Genomic DNA, 15,179 nt, shown 5'->3' with positions numbered 1-15,179 from the left:
TAAATAACTGCCCCAGGACTCTTGATTCCTTCAGAAATAACACACATTTTATTAATTGGATGTCTGTCGTGTTTAAGAATGCTGGTACCCCTCTCCTCTACGCTGTTTGCGGGAACCACATAAGCTATGCCAAGGCCCTCTTAGGTACGATGCTTCATACCCCTGCACACGTTTAATTAATTAAAATGAAGGTAATTTCCAAAACCAAAGTACCGTAGTCATCTCAGTGGCACAAATAAATATGGTAATGTGATTTTAATTCAGATAGAAGGGGCAGACATGAACATTGAGGCAGATTCTGGGTATAGTCCAATTGCCCTAGCTGTCACCATCAGACACAAAAAGGTAAGCATCCTCTCAAATGTTTTGTATATTAAGGACGTTCATATGTATTTTTTTTTACGACAATCATACTAAGTTTAAATATCTATTTAAAAAAATTAAGTGATTGTAAACAAATAAAAACAAATTGCTTAAGAATTTTACAATGTTCATTTGGAATGGCAAATCAAATAAGGCACAAGAACATTTCAATAGGCATGTGGTTATGTGACCTTAAAGCCTGTAAAGCTGCAATAAAAATCCAGATCCAGAGTCCTCCTTTATCCCCTTGTTGTTTCTGTGATGCAAGCAGGTGACCAACTAAAAATGTCCTCACCAAAAATAGTCAGATATGGTTCCCATTCCAAAGTTCATGTGGGTCGTACAGTCTTCCAGCAGTCATGTTATTCAATGGTACTACACCCTCTTTCCCTGTAGGTCTTGCTCTCTCATGCAGAAACAAAAACGTCACAAAGCTCTTTCCCCCAGGACATCCAAGGAGTAAACAATTATTCGCCCAAAAAAGTCAGCACTGTTCTCAAACACTATTTTTAGCCTGTGCACCATGTGGGCCTCCTGAATGGGAAAGCTGTGGGTGTGGAGTTAAGAACCAGATAAGTAGGAGAACTGCAGTGGACAATATTGTTTGAAAGCTGCTTTGTGTACTCTATGTAGCATTAAAATCAACATTTCTGTATTACAGTATCCAGTGCCAGGCATAACTTTTCTATTACAACTTACATTTCTGCAAATATTACAAGACTAGTTGTAATAGTTGAGGTAGCTTGTACATCAGGCTACCTCACGCTTAGTATGGCCACATTTAAAAATACCAAATGTGGGACAATGGATGATTTTGCAGGACATTCGCGGCAGTGTAGCCTAAATGAATAGATTGAGTGGGTGTGTCAAAAGGAGTGGGTGTATGGAAAGTGAATCAACTAATTGGGCAGATTTGTTGCCACTCAAGACCGTTTTTGCGTGGCTGATTGGGCTGCACGACGAGTCGATAAGCCAGCGACCAGTGCACTGGTGTTGTATCGACGTGCCTGCCAACTTGAATTGCTTCCTACTGGGTATCACGGTCATGTCGCGGCGGTAGCTAACGTAGTCATATTTTCTCCCACATGATTTAATTTCAAGTAGGATAGCAGCCTACACAAGAAATAACTAATATTGATAACCATCTAGATGTCATCATGATACATACAGTCTACTACTCAATGGAGAGGGCATGAATGGCAACAACACCGGGAAACAGTGCCCTTCGATCCCGCTTGACAAGCGCTGCTGTGCGGCAATGGCGTGGGAACTACCTACTACCTATTTGTAGCCAAATATGAGGGTGACAGTCACAGTAAGCACACACACATACAACACATGAAGCAACAGTACACCCATCATCAATACTTTTAATAAAGAAATAAACAATTGTCAGTTTTATAACTGAAAATGTAAAAATGTTTGTGCAAAACTAACAGTGAAATACGACTCATCCTCTGGCTTAAAAACAGAAAACCAAACTCTCGCGGTATGGTAGCTCAATGTACGGTAGTTGCGTGGTAAGAGAGAGAGAAAAAAAGGCTACATCATAACTGCCTAACCAAAGCAGCCTGCTTGACACGCCCACTACTTTCCCTTTGACACATCCACTCGCCCATTCTCCAGTCGTCATATTGGGATGCAGCTACCTTCTTCTCAGTTTAGCTGTAGTTTAGACCGAAATGATATGACACTGGCATACGTCTCACGGTGCGCATAATATCAGAACTCAACAACAATTGGAGAATTGTTTAACATCGCCAGTAGCGTTGCAACAGTGTTGCAGTTCTTGATACAAACAGGTGTGCGTGGCACCAACCACCATACCCCGTTGAAAGGCACTTAAATATTGCCTCGCAAAAGTATTCAGACCCCTTGGATCGCTTAACATTTCGTGTTACAAAATGGGATTAAAATGATAAGTCATTTGTTTGTCACCAAGCTACACAAAATACTGTCAAAGTGGAAGATTTGTAAAAATTCATCGTAAAAAATCAACTAAAATACAGTCGTAGCATAAGTATTCTGCTCCCGTAGTCAATACATGTTAGAAACACATTTGGCAGTGATTACAGCTGTGAGTCTTCTTGAGTAAGTCTCTAAAAGCTGTTTGTACACCTGGATTGTGCAATATTTGCCCTATTATTATATATTTTTTTAATTTTCAAGCTCTGTCAGGATGTTAGGGATCATGGCCAGACAGCTATTTTCAAGTCTTGCCATAAATGTCATACAGATTTAAGTCAAAATTGTAACTTGGCCACTCAGGAACATTCACGGTCTTGTTGATAAGCAACTCCACTGTAGATTTGGCCTTGTGTTGTAGGTTATTCTCCTACTGAAAGGTGAATTCCTCTCCTAGTGTCTGGTGTAAAGCAGACTGAAGCAGGTTTTCCTCTAGGATTTTGCTTGTGCCTAGCTCCATCCCATTTCTTTTTACCTGGAAAAACTCCCCAGTATTTGCCGATGTCAAGCATACCCATACCATGATGCAGCCACCACCATGCTTGAAACTAAGAAGCTTGATCTGTTGTGTTGGATTTGTTCCAAACATAAGGCTTAGCGTTTAGGCAAAAACATTTATTCCTTTGCCATGTTTTGTTGTAGTATTACTTTAGTGCATAGTTGCATACAAGATTGATGTTTTGTAATATTTTTATTCTGTATATTTGTACTCTTCTTTTCACTCGGTCATTTAGTCACTACAATGTTGTTGATCCATCCTCAGTTCTCCCATCACAGCCATTGAACTCTGTAACGGTTTTAAAATCACCAATGGCCTCAGTAACATCCCTGAGCAGTTTCATTCCTGTCCTGCAGTTCAGAAGAATGACTATCTGTAATGGTAGTTTAATAAATAATCCACATTATAATTATTAACTTGACCACGCTTAAAGAGATATTCAATCTCTGATTGGTTATCGTTACCCATTTACCAATCACTGCCTTCTTTATGAGGCTTTCAAAAAGCTCCCTGGTCTTTATAGTTGAATCTTTGCTTGAAATTCAATATTTGACTGAGGGACCTTACAGATGTTTTTGTATGGGGGACAGAGGAAGGGTTAGTCATTCAAAAATCATGTCAACCCATATTATTTCACAGATTCCATGTAATGTCTTATGTGATTTGTTAAGACAAATTTTACTCCTGAACTAATTTCGGCTTGACTAAACAAAGGGGCTGAATACTGATGCAACGGCTATATTGGAGATATAGACATGTGTATTATAATTTTTTTTCACTGACAGTATTTTGTGTAGATTGTTGACAAAAAAATGACAACTAAATCAATTGTAATTCCACTTTGTACCAATAAAATGGGAACAAATAAAAGAGGTCTGAATACTTTTGCAAGACACTATCTTATCAAAAGTACAACGTGACTGCAAAAGATAGGTTGGAATGTCTGACTGAAATACTGGACAAATCAACCTTTTTCGTAAATGAGTTTTGTTTGAATTTATTGATAAAATGGAGGACATGATTGTTTGGTTGTGGGACAAATGGCCAAAATGCGGGACTGTCCAGCACAATCCGGGACATGTGGTCACCCTATTCACGCTACAGAAACAGGAGATTGGCCCGTAGGGCAGGAGCCTTTCCGGCTGGGACAAGGCTTACTTACCAACTAATTTTAACTGGTATGATTTTTAGAGACATTTAATAATACATTGAAGGATATTTGTAGTGAGCTGTTGTCTTCGGGGTAAAAATGTGTGATGTTTGCCAGTTCTCCAGCTTTTGGGCTTCCTGAGGGGAAAACAAGTAGAAACATTTTCAGGATTGCTGACATGGACAGAGTCTGTCTCTTTTTAAAAACATATGTTATTAAAGCATATTAGGACAATGTTATAATATAAATCATTTCAAATCACAACTTCATTGTGATACACTGACTAAAAGATACACTGACTAAAAGAGTGTGTGTGTTTGTGTATTACCTTCCAATCTGCATGTTTTTCCTGAAAAGCCTCCTTGGAACTGCACCTTTAATTCGGACACTCTGACGGGCTGTGGGAATTCAAGAGTAACCCACTGAGAATCACCCTGTAAAAAGGGAAAGTAGTGACAGTGTTATGGGGTAGCCAGAATATGGTCCTCTGTAGCTCAATTGGTAGAGCATGACTGACTGTATGTCACATATTATTATTATGATGATATTAATTGTTTCAACCTGAGCTCAGCAATAAGTACATCTCTCCCTAAAACTCAAAAGGCCATAATGTGGGCACTGCACGGCAATAAAACAAATACACCTCAATATAGGGTTTTATATTTTTTTATCTAGGCAAGTCAGTTAAGAAGTAATTCTTATTTAATCACGGCCTACCCCGGCCAAACCTTAACGCTGGGCCAATTGTGTGCCGCCCTATGGGACTCCCAATCACGGCCGGTTGTGATACAGCCTGGTATCGAACCAGGGTCTGTAGTGACGCCTCTACCATTGAGATGCAGTACCTTAGACCGCTGAAGATGTTGCTGTACTCCTAATTATTCCATTATCCCAACTGACAAATCGAGAATAATGAAATACTGCTAGTTTTGAATTAAACTGCCTTTTTCGTCCTCATGCTAGGCTAGCTAGGCTAAAGCAACCCATTGGATTCCATAGCTACTCAACCCAACACTACACGTCGCATTTTCATGGAATCCAATGGGCTGCTTTAGCCTAGCATGAGGATGGAAAATGGCAGTTTCATTCAAAACCAGCAGTACTTCAATTTTCTCGATTTGTCAGTTGGGATAATTAGGAGTACAGCGATATCTTCCATCCCTGGATTGAGGTATGCTTTTTTAACCATATCCCACACCGGCTCAACTGTGCCTATATTATGTCAGCAGAGCGTTTTGACCTGTAGGGAAAGATGTACATTGTTGAGCTTAGGTCAAAACAATTCTGGCTATCCTATGTCATGGGGTAGCTACTAGCTAGCCTCTGGCAACAGGCTTTCACCTCACCTTTGTGAGCAGAGGCTAAGGGTAGCCTAATAATAATACTAGTATTAATATCATAACCACATAGTGCATCCTAATGATCTCTCCTCCAGGTGTGCACTCAGTCACTACTCCCCATCAATTGAATTAGATTAATCTTGGCCTGAGATAGATCCATATACCAGTCATCTACTTTCAAATTCCTGAAGGGAAGTGAACAAGTGCACACTTCGTGGGGAAGGAGAGGCAATAGAGACACACAAGAATGTGCCGATGCTGGCCCTTTTGAGGTATGCGTGGCTATATTGTGATTGTAGTTACCTGGTCAGAGTTCCAGCAAGTTTCTTCATTTGAGTCAAACATGTACTTCTTCCCAAATTGCTTGACATCTCTGTTTAAAACCGAGCTTACTCTGTAAAAAACAAAAAGACACAGCAATTTTACAGTCATGACATCATCATGCTGCAGCAGGACTGCTCCATGTTCCTTCTGGGATGTTAAAGAGAGATTTCAGCATTGAGCTTAGCTGAGGAAGCCTCAATTCCATTCTCTTCTATCGAGGCGTAGTTGGTCCGAGGACCTTACATGTTCTGTTTAAAGGCAATTTGGCTCGAAGTCAAAACAGCCACATACTCAATCTAAACTTGAATCCATTCTCAATTGCGGTATGGTTCTAGAAACATAAATCCCTCTACATTCACATCAAAATAATGATTATTTAACACAGTTGCAGCTGACAGTATTTCCAAAGATTTATATAACTAAACCAAGATAGACCACAGCCTGTAGTTCCCAGTGGGCAAAACAAGCAAGGAGGGGGCAGTGCTAAGCAAGAGCTAGCGAGATCCTATTGGCGCGTTCTAGCGTCATCTGCATATATCCATTAGGGAACGCCTACTTTGCAGTGCGCATGTGCAATAACTCAATTAACCTTTGCACTCTTTCTAAACAACGCGATTTTTTAACACTTTTGCAAAGGGTAAAGTCTACAAACCATAGTCCACTCTGTTCATGATAGATTCCAGTTTTGTGAACATCAAACTCTATTGAGATCAAATGTTTCAATGACAAAATCTGCAGATACCATCTTCTCCCACTGCTTCCTCTTACTACCATATTTGGAAGTGAGTGGAAACGCCAGGCGGATGCTTCACACTATTTCTCAGTTACAACGCCTTTGAGGCGTCTGTCTTCCGACACGGGTGTTAGGAGACGCAGTTAGCAGAGGGTCCCACCAAGCGTCAGAGCTCTTAAAAAAACTCCCCATACAGAAACCTTCATCGAATGACTATGTAATGTGACTGAGAAGCAGGCAACAACATTGGATCAGTAGATTCTGAGAACACTTACCTGTACAACTGCGGTCCCCCCGCGGGGTTAATTTGGACGTTTTTATTAAAAGTATGACTTTTTCCTCTTGTTGTTCGTACTATATAAACAGATTACATTTGCCCATGCACATTCGCACCGAGTTGAGCGCCACAAATTAGGAAAAGGTCGGAGGTTGGATTCGATAAAAGTAACGTATTAAGTATGAATTTGAGCACTCAGCGGAAGGACCGCAGTTGTACAGGACCTTTTTACAAGAATAGTCTGATGGGGACAACGTTGTAGCTAATTTCGCGACCTGTTATCAAAACACAATTCGCCTCGATATACGAGAATTGAGTTCAGCATAATGGCAGAGGCTTATTTGGGGGACTAACACAAACACGTTTATTTTCCACTGTTAATCGAATGTGGCGACACATTTAAAGGTATAACGTTAGATATCTTACTCGTACACAGTGTGTTAAAATGCCAAACTAACACGTTTTCTTACCTGCTCTGTGTTTCACTGCAAATCAATGAGGACGCCATGTCTGATCTCACAACTGAGGGCAAATTGCCGTATTGTAATAGAGATTAAGCTCTTCTATGTACGACGGTACTGGCAAAGGACTTCAACACGATTAACCCGTTCTCCACTAGATGGCAATCTTGTTCCTTTCTTTTTTTCATATCTCATCATCCATGGCGCTTATATCAAAGACAGTACAGTATGATCGGCTAAAACTGATTCTCCAATAGAAATCCCCGATCGCAATTGTAGTCGACGTTGGCGAGCAAAGCTCATGCGTAGAAACGGTCGTCTCGCGCAGAACTGCGCATGTGCAGGCCGTCAAATCAAAGGCACTCCTTTCACATAAAGTTGTTTTTGACAAATGAAAACGTGTCAGTTCGTCACTTTCACGAGGTTGGAGTAATAACATGTTCAACTACTTAAGACATTGGCTCGAATATACGCTGTCCCTTTATATTTCGAGAAAATTAACAATTTAGGAAGAATTGTTCACTTCTCTCAATGACTTCTCAAACCCCAAACCACAGCCTGGTCTGTTTTACAAGTGGTCCCGGAAGTCTTGCGATGTTGCAACTTCTGGGTTTATAAACTCTGTGCAAAAGATGTTACAAGGTCAGTCCAAAGAACATCCTCCTTTAAAAAAAAAAGCTGCAAGCCTGTCAAGTAATCTAAAGTTTCTAAACAAGCATTTCAGTTTGCCACTGTATCTATTGCTCACTTGCAGGCCCAGGTCTAAATAATCTTAAAGGCTGTGGCAGTTAAACACACGCAGTTAAAATCAAATATATTTATAAAGCCCTTTTTACATCAGTAGATGTCACAAAGGGCTTAAACAGAAACCCAGCCTAAAACCTCGAACAGCAAGCAATGCAGATGTAGAAGCACGGTGGCTAGGAAAAACTCCCTAGAAAGGCAGGAACCTAGGAAGAAAGGAACCAGAGTGGAACAAGGCTCTGAAGGGTGGTCAGTCCTCTTCTGGCTGTGCCGGGTGGAGATTATAAGAGTACATGGCCATTAAGGCACGATTGTTCTTCAACATGTTCAAACGCTTGCAAATGACCAGCAGGGTCAAATAATAATCACAGTGGTTGTAGAGAGTGCAACAGGTCAGTAAATGTCAGTTCGCTTTTTATAGCCGGGCATTTACGGATCGAGACAGCAGGTGCGGTCTTGCTTTGGCAATGTTAATATATGTTTCCATGCCAATAAAGCTCTTGAATTTAATTGAATTGGAGTTGGAAACAGCAGGTCTGGGACAATGTAGCACATCCGGTTAACAGGTCAGGGTTCCATAGCCGCAGGCAGAACAGTTGAAACTGGATCAGCAGCACGACCAGGTTGACTGGGGACAGGCATGAGTCATCAGGCCAGGTAGTCCTGAGGCATGCTCCTAGGGCTCAGGTCCTCCGGGAGGGAAGGGAGAGAGAGAATTAGAGGCAGCATACTTAAATTCACTCAGGACACCAGATAAGACAGGAGAATTACACCAGATATAACAGACAGACCCTAGCCCTCCAGCACATAGACTATTGCAGCATAGATACTGGAGGCTGAGACAGGGGGGGTTGGAGGACACTGTGGCCCCGTCCGACGATACTCCCGGACAGGGCCAACCAGGCAGGATATAACCCCACCCACTTTGCCAAAGCACAGCCCCCACACCACTAGAGGGATATCAACAGACCACCAACTTACTACCCTAAGACAAGCCTGAGTATAGCCCACAAACATCTCCTCCACCGCACAAGCCCAAGGGGGAGCAAGACCTGACAGGAAGATCACGTCAGTGACTCAACGCGCTCAAGTCGAGTATAGTGTAAAAAAGCCTGGCACCACGTGACGCACCCCTCCTAGAAACAGCACTAGTAAGCCAGTGATGAGGCCCCGTAATATGGTCAGAGGCAGAGAATCCCACAGGAGAGAGGGGAGCTGGCCAGGCAGAGACAACAAGGGCGGTTCGTCATTCCAGTGCCTTGCCATTCACCTTCACACCCCTGGGCCAGACTACACTCAATCATAGGACCTACTGCAGAGATGAGTCTTCAATAAAGACTTAAAGGTCGAGACCAAGTCTGCGTATCTCACATGGATAGGCAGACCATTCCATAAAAATGGAGCTCTATAAGAGAAAGCTCTGCCTCCAGCTGTTTGCATAGAAATTCAAGGGACAATAAGGAGGCCTGCAACTTGTGACCGTAGCGTACGTGTAGGTATGCATGGCAGGGCAAAATTGGAGAGATAGGTAGGAGCAAGTCCATGGAATGCTTTGTAGGTTAGCAGTAAAACCTTGAAATCAGGCCTAGCCTTAACAGGAACCACATGTAGAAAGGCTAGCACCGGAGTAATATTATCACATTTTGGGGTTCTAGTCAAGATTCTAGCAGCCGTATTTAACAATAACTGAAGTATAATTAGTGCTTTATCTGGGTAGCTGGAGAGTAGTGCATTGCAGTATTCTAATTTAGAAGTGACAAAAGCATGGACTAGCTTTTAAAATTTTTTGCAACATTACGAAGATGGAAAAAAGCTGCCCTTGAATTATTCTTGATATGTTCGTCAAAAGAGAGATCGAGGTCCAGAGTAACGCCGAGATCCTTCACAGTTTCCAGAGGAGGCAATTTTGCGTCTTCACCATGTTTAATCGAAATGTAAAGCTGTGTGTTGTCTGCATAGCAGTGAAAGTTGACGTTGTGTTTCCGAATGACATCACCATGAGGTAGAATATATAGTGAAAACAATAGTGGTCCTAAAATGGAACCTTGAGGAACACCGAAACAAGGACAAACCATCCACAGAGACAAACTGATATATTTCTGACAGATTAATTCTAAACCAGGCAAGAACRTGTCCATGTAGACCAATTAGGGTTTCCAATCTCTCCAAAAGAATTTGCTGATTGATGGTGTCAAAAGCGGCACCAAGGTCTAGGAGCACGAGGACATGTGAAGAGCCTTGGTCTGACGCCATTAAAAGGTCATTTACCACCTTCAAGAGTGCAGTCTCGGTACTATGATGGGGTCTAAAACCAGATTGAAGTGTTTTGTATACATTATTTGTCGTCAGGAAGGCAGTGAGTTTCTGCGCAACAGCTTTAAAAAAAGAGTCAATATAGGCCAATAGTTGTTTAAAAAAAAGTTTTTGGGGCTTTTTCAAGAGAGGCTTTATAACTGCCACTTTTAGTGAGTTTGGTACACATCCGGAAGATAGAGAACCGTTTATTATGTTCAACATCGGAGGGCCAATCACAGGAAGTAGCTCTTTCAGTAGTTTAGTTGGAATAGGCTCCAGTATGCAGCTGGAAGGTTTAGAGGCCATGACTATTTTCGTGAATGTGTCAAAAGACACATGACTAAAAAACTTGAGTGTCTCCATTGATCCTGGGTCTTGGCAGTTCTGTGCAGACTCAGGACAATTGAGCTTTGGAGAAATACTCAGATTCAAAGAAGAGTCTGTAATTTGCGTTCTAACGATCATGCTCTTTTCATCAAAGAAGTTCAGGAATTCATCACTGTTGAAGTGAAAGCCATCCTCTCTTGGGGAATGCTGCTTTTTAGTTAGCTTTACGGCAGAACCAAAACTTTTTGGGGGATTGTTATTCTCCTCCTTATTCTCCTCAATTAGGTTGGAAAAGTAGGCTGATCAAGCAGCAGTGAGGGCTCTTTGATATTGTACTGTACTGTCTTTCCAAGCTAGTCGGAAAACTTACAGTTTGGTGGAGTGCCATTTCCGTTTTAATATTCTGGAAGCTTGCTTCAGGGCTTGGGTATTTTCTGTATACCAGGGAGGGAAGATATTGTGACAAATGTTATTAGGGGTACTACTGCATCTAGGGTTTAACGCAACGTTACATTTAAATCAAATTCTGACATTTTTTCCACTAATTGGTCTTTTGACCGATCACATATCTTTTCACATCATATCTTTTTCAAAGCTGATCTGATTGGTCAAAAGTTTAAAAAAAGATCAGAATTGGGCTGCCCGTTTGAAAGCAGCCTGTGTGTAGGGATCCATGTAGGCATACTATTGTATGGTTGAAAGAAATTATGTAAAAAAGGTGGCAAACAAGTCAGGCTGATTGGTGACATACTGTCAATTGAGACATTTTGTGACTAAACTAAATTTTGTGACTAAAACAAGATAAATTACATAAAAACAAGGGGAAATACTTCAGAGCACCTTAAATGATATTATGGACAGAAAACCCAATTCATCTCCATCGTTCATTGAAGTTGATGGGTCATTTATAACAAAACCTTTTGATATAGCCAATCATTTCAATGACTATTTCACCGGTAAAGTGGACAAACTGAGAAGTGAAATGACAACATTGAACAGTAAACCATCATATGTGTATTGAAGCTCTAATAATGAAAGACAAGGATTGCCATTGTGTGGAAGAGGTGGGAAAATGGTTGTTATCCATCAATAATGAAAAGCCACTAGGTATAGACAACCCAGATGGGAAACTATTGAGAATGCTAGCAGACTGTATTGCCACCTCTTTGCCATGTCTTTAACAAAGGCCTAAAGGAGTGTGTGTGTCAACAGGTGTGGAAGGAAGCTAAAGTAATTCCACTGCCTAAATATATTAAAGCATCCTTTGCTGGCCCAATAAGTTCTGCCTGTTCTTAGTAAACTTATGGAGAGAATTGTGTTTGAACAAATACAATGCTATTTGTTAAAGAACAAGTTAACTACTGACTTTCAGCATGCATATAGGGAAGGGCACTCAACTTGTACTGCACAGTTCAGATTATCACGACTCAGGATATGACCCAGATGCAGATACAGGAGGCGGAGAGTACAGTTTCAATCATTTATTATAGCACGGGGCAAAGGGCAGGTCGAGGACAGGCAGAGGTTCGTAATCAGGTCAGAGTCAGGCAAGTACAGGATGGTGACAGGCAGGCTCGGGGTCAGGGTAGACACAGGTTCATAATCAGGTCAGAGTCAGGCAAGTACAGGATGGTGGCAGGCAGGCTCGGGGTCAGGGTAGACACAGGTTCATAATCAGGTCAGAGTCAGGCAAGTACAGGATGGTGACAGGCAGGCTCGGAGTCAGGGTAGACACAGGTTCATAATCAGGTCAGAGTCAGGCAAGTACAGGATGGCAGGCAGGCTCGGGGTCAGGGTAGACACAGGTTCATAATCAGGTCAGAGTCAGGCAAGTACAGGATGGTGGCAGGCAGGCTCGGAGTCAGGGTAGGCAGAAATGGTCAGAACCGGGAAAACAAACACCTGGGAAACAGGAAAATGGGAAAGCACAAGACAAACTGGCAACAGACAAACAGAGAACACAGTTATAAATGCTCAGGGGATAATGGGGAAGATGAACGACATCTGGAGGGGGTGGAGACAAGCACAAAGACAGCTTAACCTATCAGGGTGTGACACAGATGACTGATGATTGGCTAAAATTAACYGATAATAAGATGATAGTTGGAACTCTATTGTTAGATTTCAGAGCAGCCATTGATGTTATTGATCATAATTTATTGAAAAACTCTTTACATCCCCTGCCATCACATGGTTGGAGAGTTATTTATCCAATACAACTCAGAGAGTATCCGTCAATGGAAGCTTCTCTAACATCAGATATGTACAGTGCGGTATCCCTTAGGGCAGTTGCCTTGGGCCATTGTTCTATATTTTTACAAAGGATTTGCCACTTGTCTTACAAGACTCTACACATCAGCACTTTCAGCCAGTGAGCTCACTGAGAAGCTTATCATGGAGTTAGTCAGTGTCAGAATGCGTAATAAACAACAAACTGGTCTTAAGTACATCTAAAACCAAAATCATTGTATTTGTTTCAAAGCATTCCCTTAGACCTAAACCTCAACTGGTGTTGTGCATAAAAGGTTTGACCATAGAACAAGTTGAAGAAGCTGAACTCCTAGGAGTAACATTTGATGGTCAAGTCATATTGACAAAGTTGTTGTGAAGATGGGGAGAGGTATGTCTGTTATAAAAAGATGTTCTGCGTTTTTGACACAAAGATCAACTGTAGTTGTTCAGGCTTTGGTCTTGTCCTATATTGATTATTGGCTGGTAATATGGTCAGGTGCAGCAAAGAAAGACCTAAAGACAAAAGAGAGATTATTTTTATTTGTCAAACGACAGCCAAGCATCGATGGTCATGTCACCAGAATAAGACCCTCAATGTTTATTGGAAAGGAGCATCAAGCTCATCACCGTGCACTTTCACCACCCTGTGAAGTTCATCATAACTTATTTCATCTGTAGCCTAATAAACTGCATGCATTCTCGACGAGTCTTAGTGGGATCACCACACATGTCATCATGTGACCCCCAGTTTACTTCGATATGATGGTTAATAAATCAACATTTCTCACATAATTTACTTTACCGACACAAAAAGATCATACATTGTCTAGCGTATTTAGTTTTGTCAACATTTGGAACATTTTCTGTTTCCATCAGGCCTGTCAATTAAATGTTTTACCCGACATGTACTTTACTTACATAAAAAGGTTGGATAGACACCTGGTTAGAGTTGGACTTTTCTTTGATTCATAAAAGTGCATTGAAATTGCTTAGGAACTGTGCACACCTTCGAGAGGTGTGTGGACACTTGGAGACACCAGTTAGTCCTCCCACTCAAACCCTTGTCATTTTTTGGTCTTATGTACCAAACATTTTCCAGGAATAGTCTTATGTTACTGAATGTATCCAGAGTATTTTCAGATTCTGTTATCAACAAATGAGGCGAAAAGTACAGTAAATGTTTGGATTCAGTGAACTCACCTTTTGTTCTAATACTTTTCCCATAATCTCCAAACTGTTCCCTTTCAATTGCTTCCATGGTTATGCATATGCTTTTCATATTTCTTCTGTTAGAAACATTTCAATTTATCCCTATCCATATACGCCAATTCTCTCGAGTGTAAAGGGTTAGCATAACGGCACCTGGGTGGGAAGAGGTGATAGAGGGGGTCCTGTTTTCGAAGGAGCTAATTCTCACCCCAGATGGACTTCCTGCTGAGATTTGGTCATGGTGCTCCCCGCTCTGCAGATAATCAATAAGTCTGAATTACAAAACCTAATGGAGTCAAGTCTGTGTGACCATTGCCATCGGTGGGGGATGGCAGTTATAGGGGTTGAGCCAGCAAAACTGCAGGAGCTTTCCCCTTCACTTGCGCTGCACCACAATGATTTAACAACACAGTGAGTGGCCAGAGTCATGGTTTGGCCAGATCAGGGTTGATTTTGATAATATGCCAATGGTCTGGCTCAAGTCAAGAACGGCCTGTGTGAGGGAGGGAGAAAGAGACAGAGATAGATAATTAGTGATCTGTCACGGTTGTCGTAAGATCGGGACCAAGGCGCAGCAGATGTTGAGTTCCACATATTTATTTCCAAGTGAAACTTCAGCAAAACAAAAATATACCAATAAACGAACAACTAAACATGACTACGTGGTGCACATGCACAAACACAAAACAATATCCCACAAACACAGGTGGGAAAAATAGCTACTTAAATATGATCCCCAATTAGAGACAACGATTACCAGCTGCCTCTAATTGGGAATCATACAAAACACCAACATAGAAAATATAAACTAGAACACAACATAGAAATATTAAACTAGAATACCCCCTAGTCACGCCCTGACCTACTACACCATAGAGAAACAAGGGCTCTCTATGGTCAGGGCGTGACCTGATCTAAATCTAGGATGTTAAATGGTATTCCCTGCAACCTGTGTATTGAACCATTACACACATTTATTGTGGAGGGGGGATGGAGATAGTGAGAAAGATGGAGCAGTAGAGTGAGAGAGTGAGAGATAGGTGAGGAGTGTGGGTCTGTTTACCCGTCACTGGGGAGGTAAATAAGCCTGGCCTTACGGGCCGGTTTTAGGTTTGATCTATCCCAGCCAGGGTTTACGAGCTATGGGCACTTGTGCAGATTGTCCTGATGAGGAGGGTCATTAATCCTAGTTGCTTGCTGAGGGACAGAGTACTCTGCCTGGCAGCAGGAAACAGATTTAGGTCTGCAGCACCTGGCTAA

General features: G+C 41.6%; 1 protein-coding gene across 1 annotated transcript; it reads right to left on the bottom strand.

Moving 5' to 3' along the window:
* Positions 1-240: 240 nt before the first annotated feature.
* Positions 241-7,386, bottom strand: nr2c2ap (nuclear receptor 2C2-associated protein). Its single transcript, XM_024004814.3, has 5 exons — positions 7,122-7,386; positions 5,621-5,711; positions 4,306-4,411; positions 4,047-4,114; positions 241-912 (listed from the first exon to the last, which is right to left on the bottom strand). Exons 1-5 carry the CDS (start codon positions 7,157-7,159, stop codon positions 790-792), a joined length of 426 nt encoding a protein of 141 aa, XP_023860582.1. The 5' UTR covers positions 7,160-7,386; the 3' UTR covers positions 241-789.
* Between the last annotated feature and the right edge of the window lie 7,793 nt (positions 7,387-15,179).

Source organism: Salvelinus sp. IW2-2015, linkage group LG16 (assembly GCF_002910315.2).
Source record: "Salvelinus sp. IW2-2015 linkage group LG16, ASM291031v2, whole genome shotgun sequence".
Taxonomy (NCBI): Eukaryota; Metazoa; Chordata; class Actinopteri; order Salmoniformes; family Salmonidae; genus Salvelinus; species Salvelinus sp. IW2-2015.
This window is presented reverse-complemented; position numbering and strand designations above follow the sequence as displayed.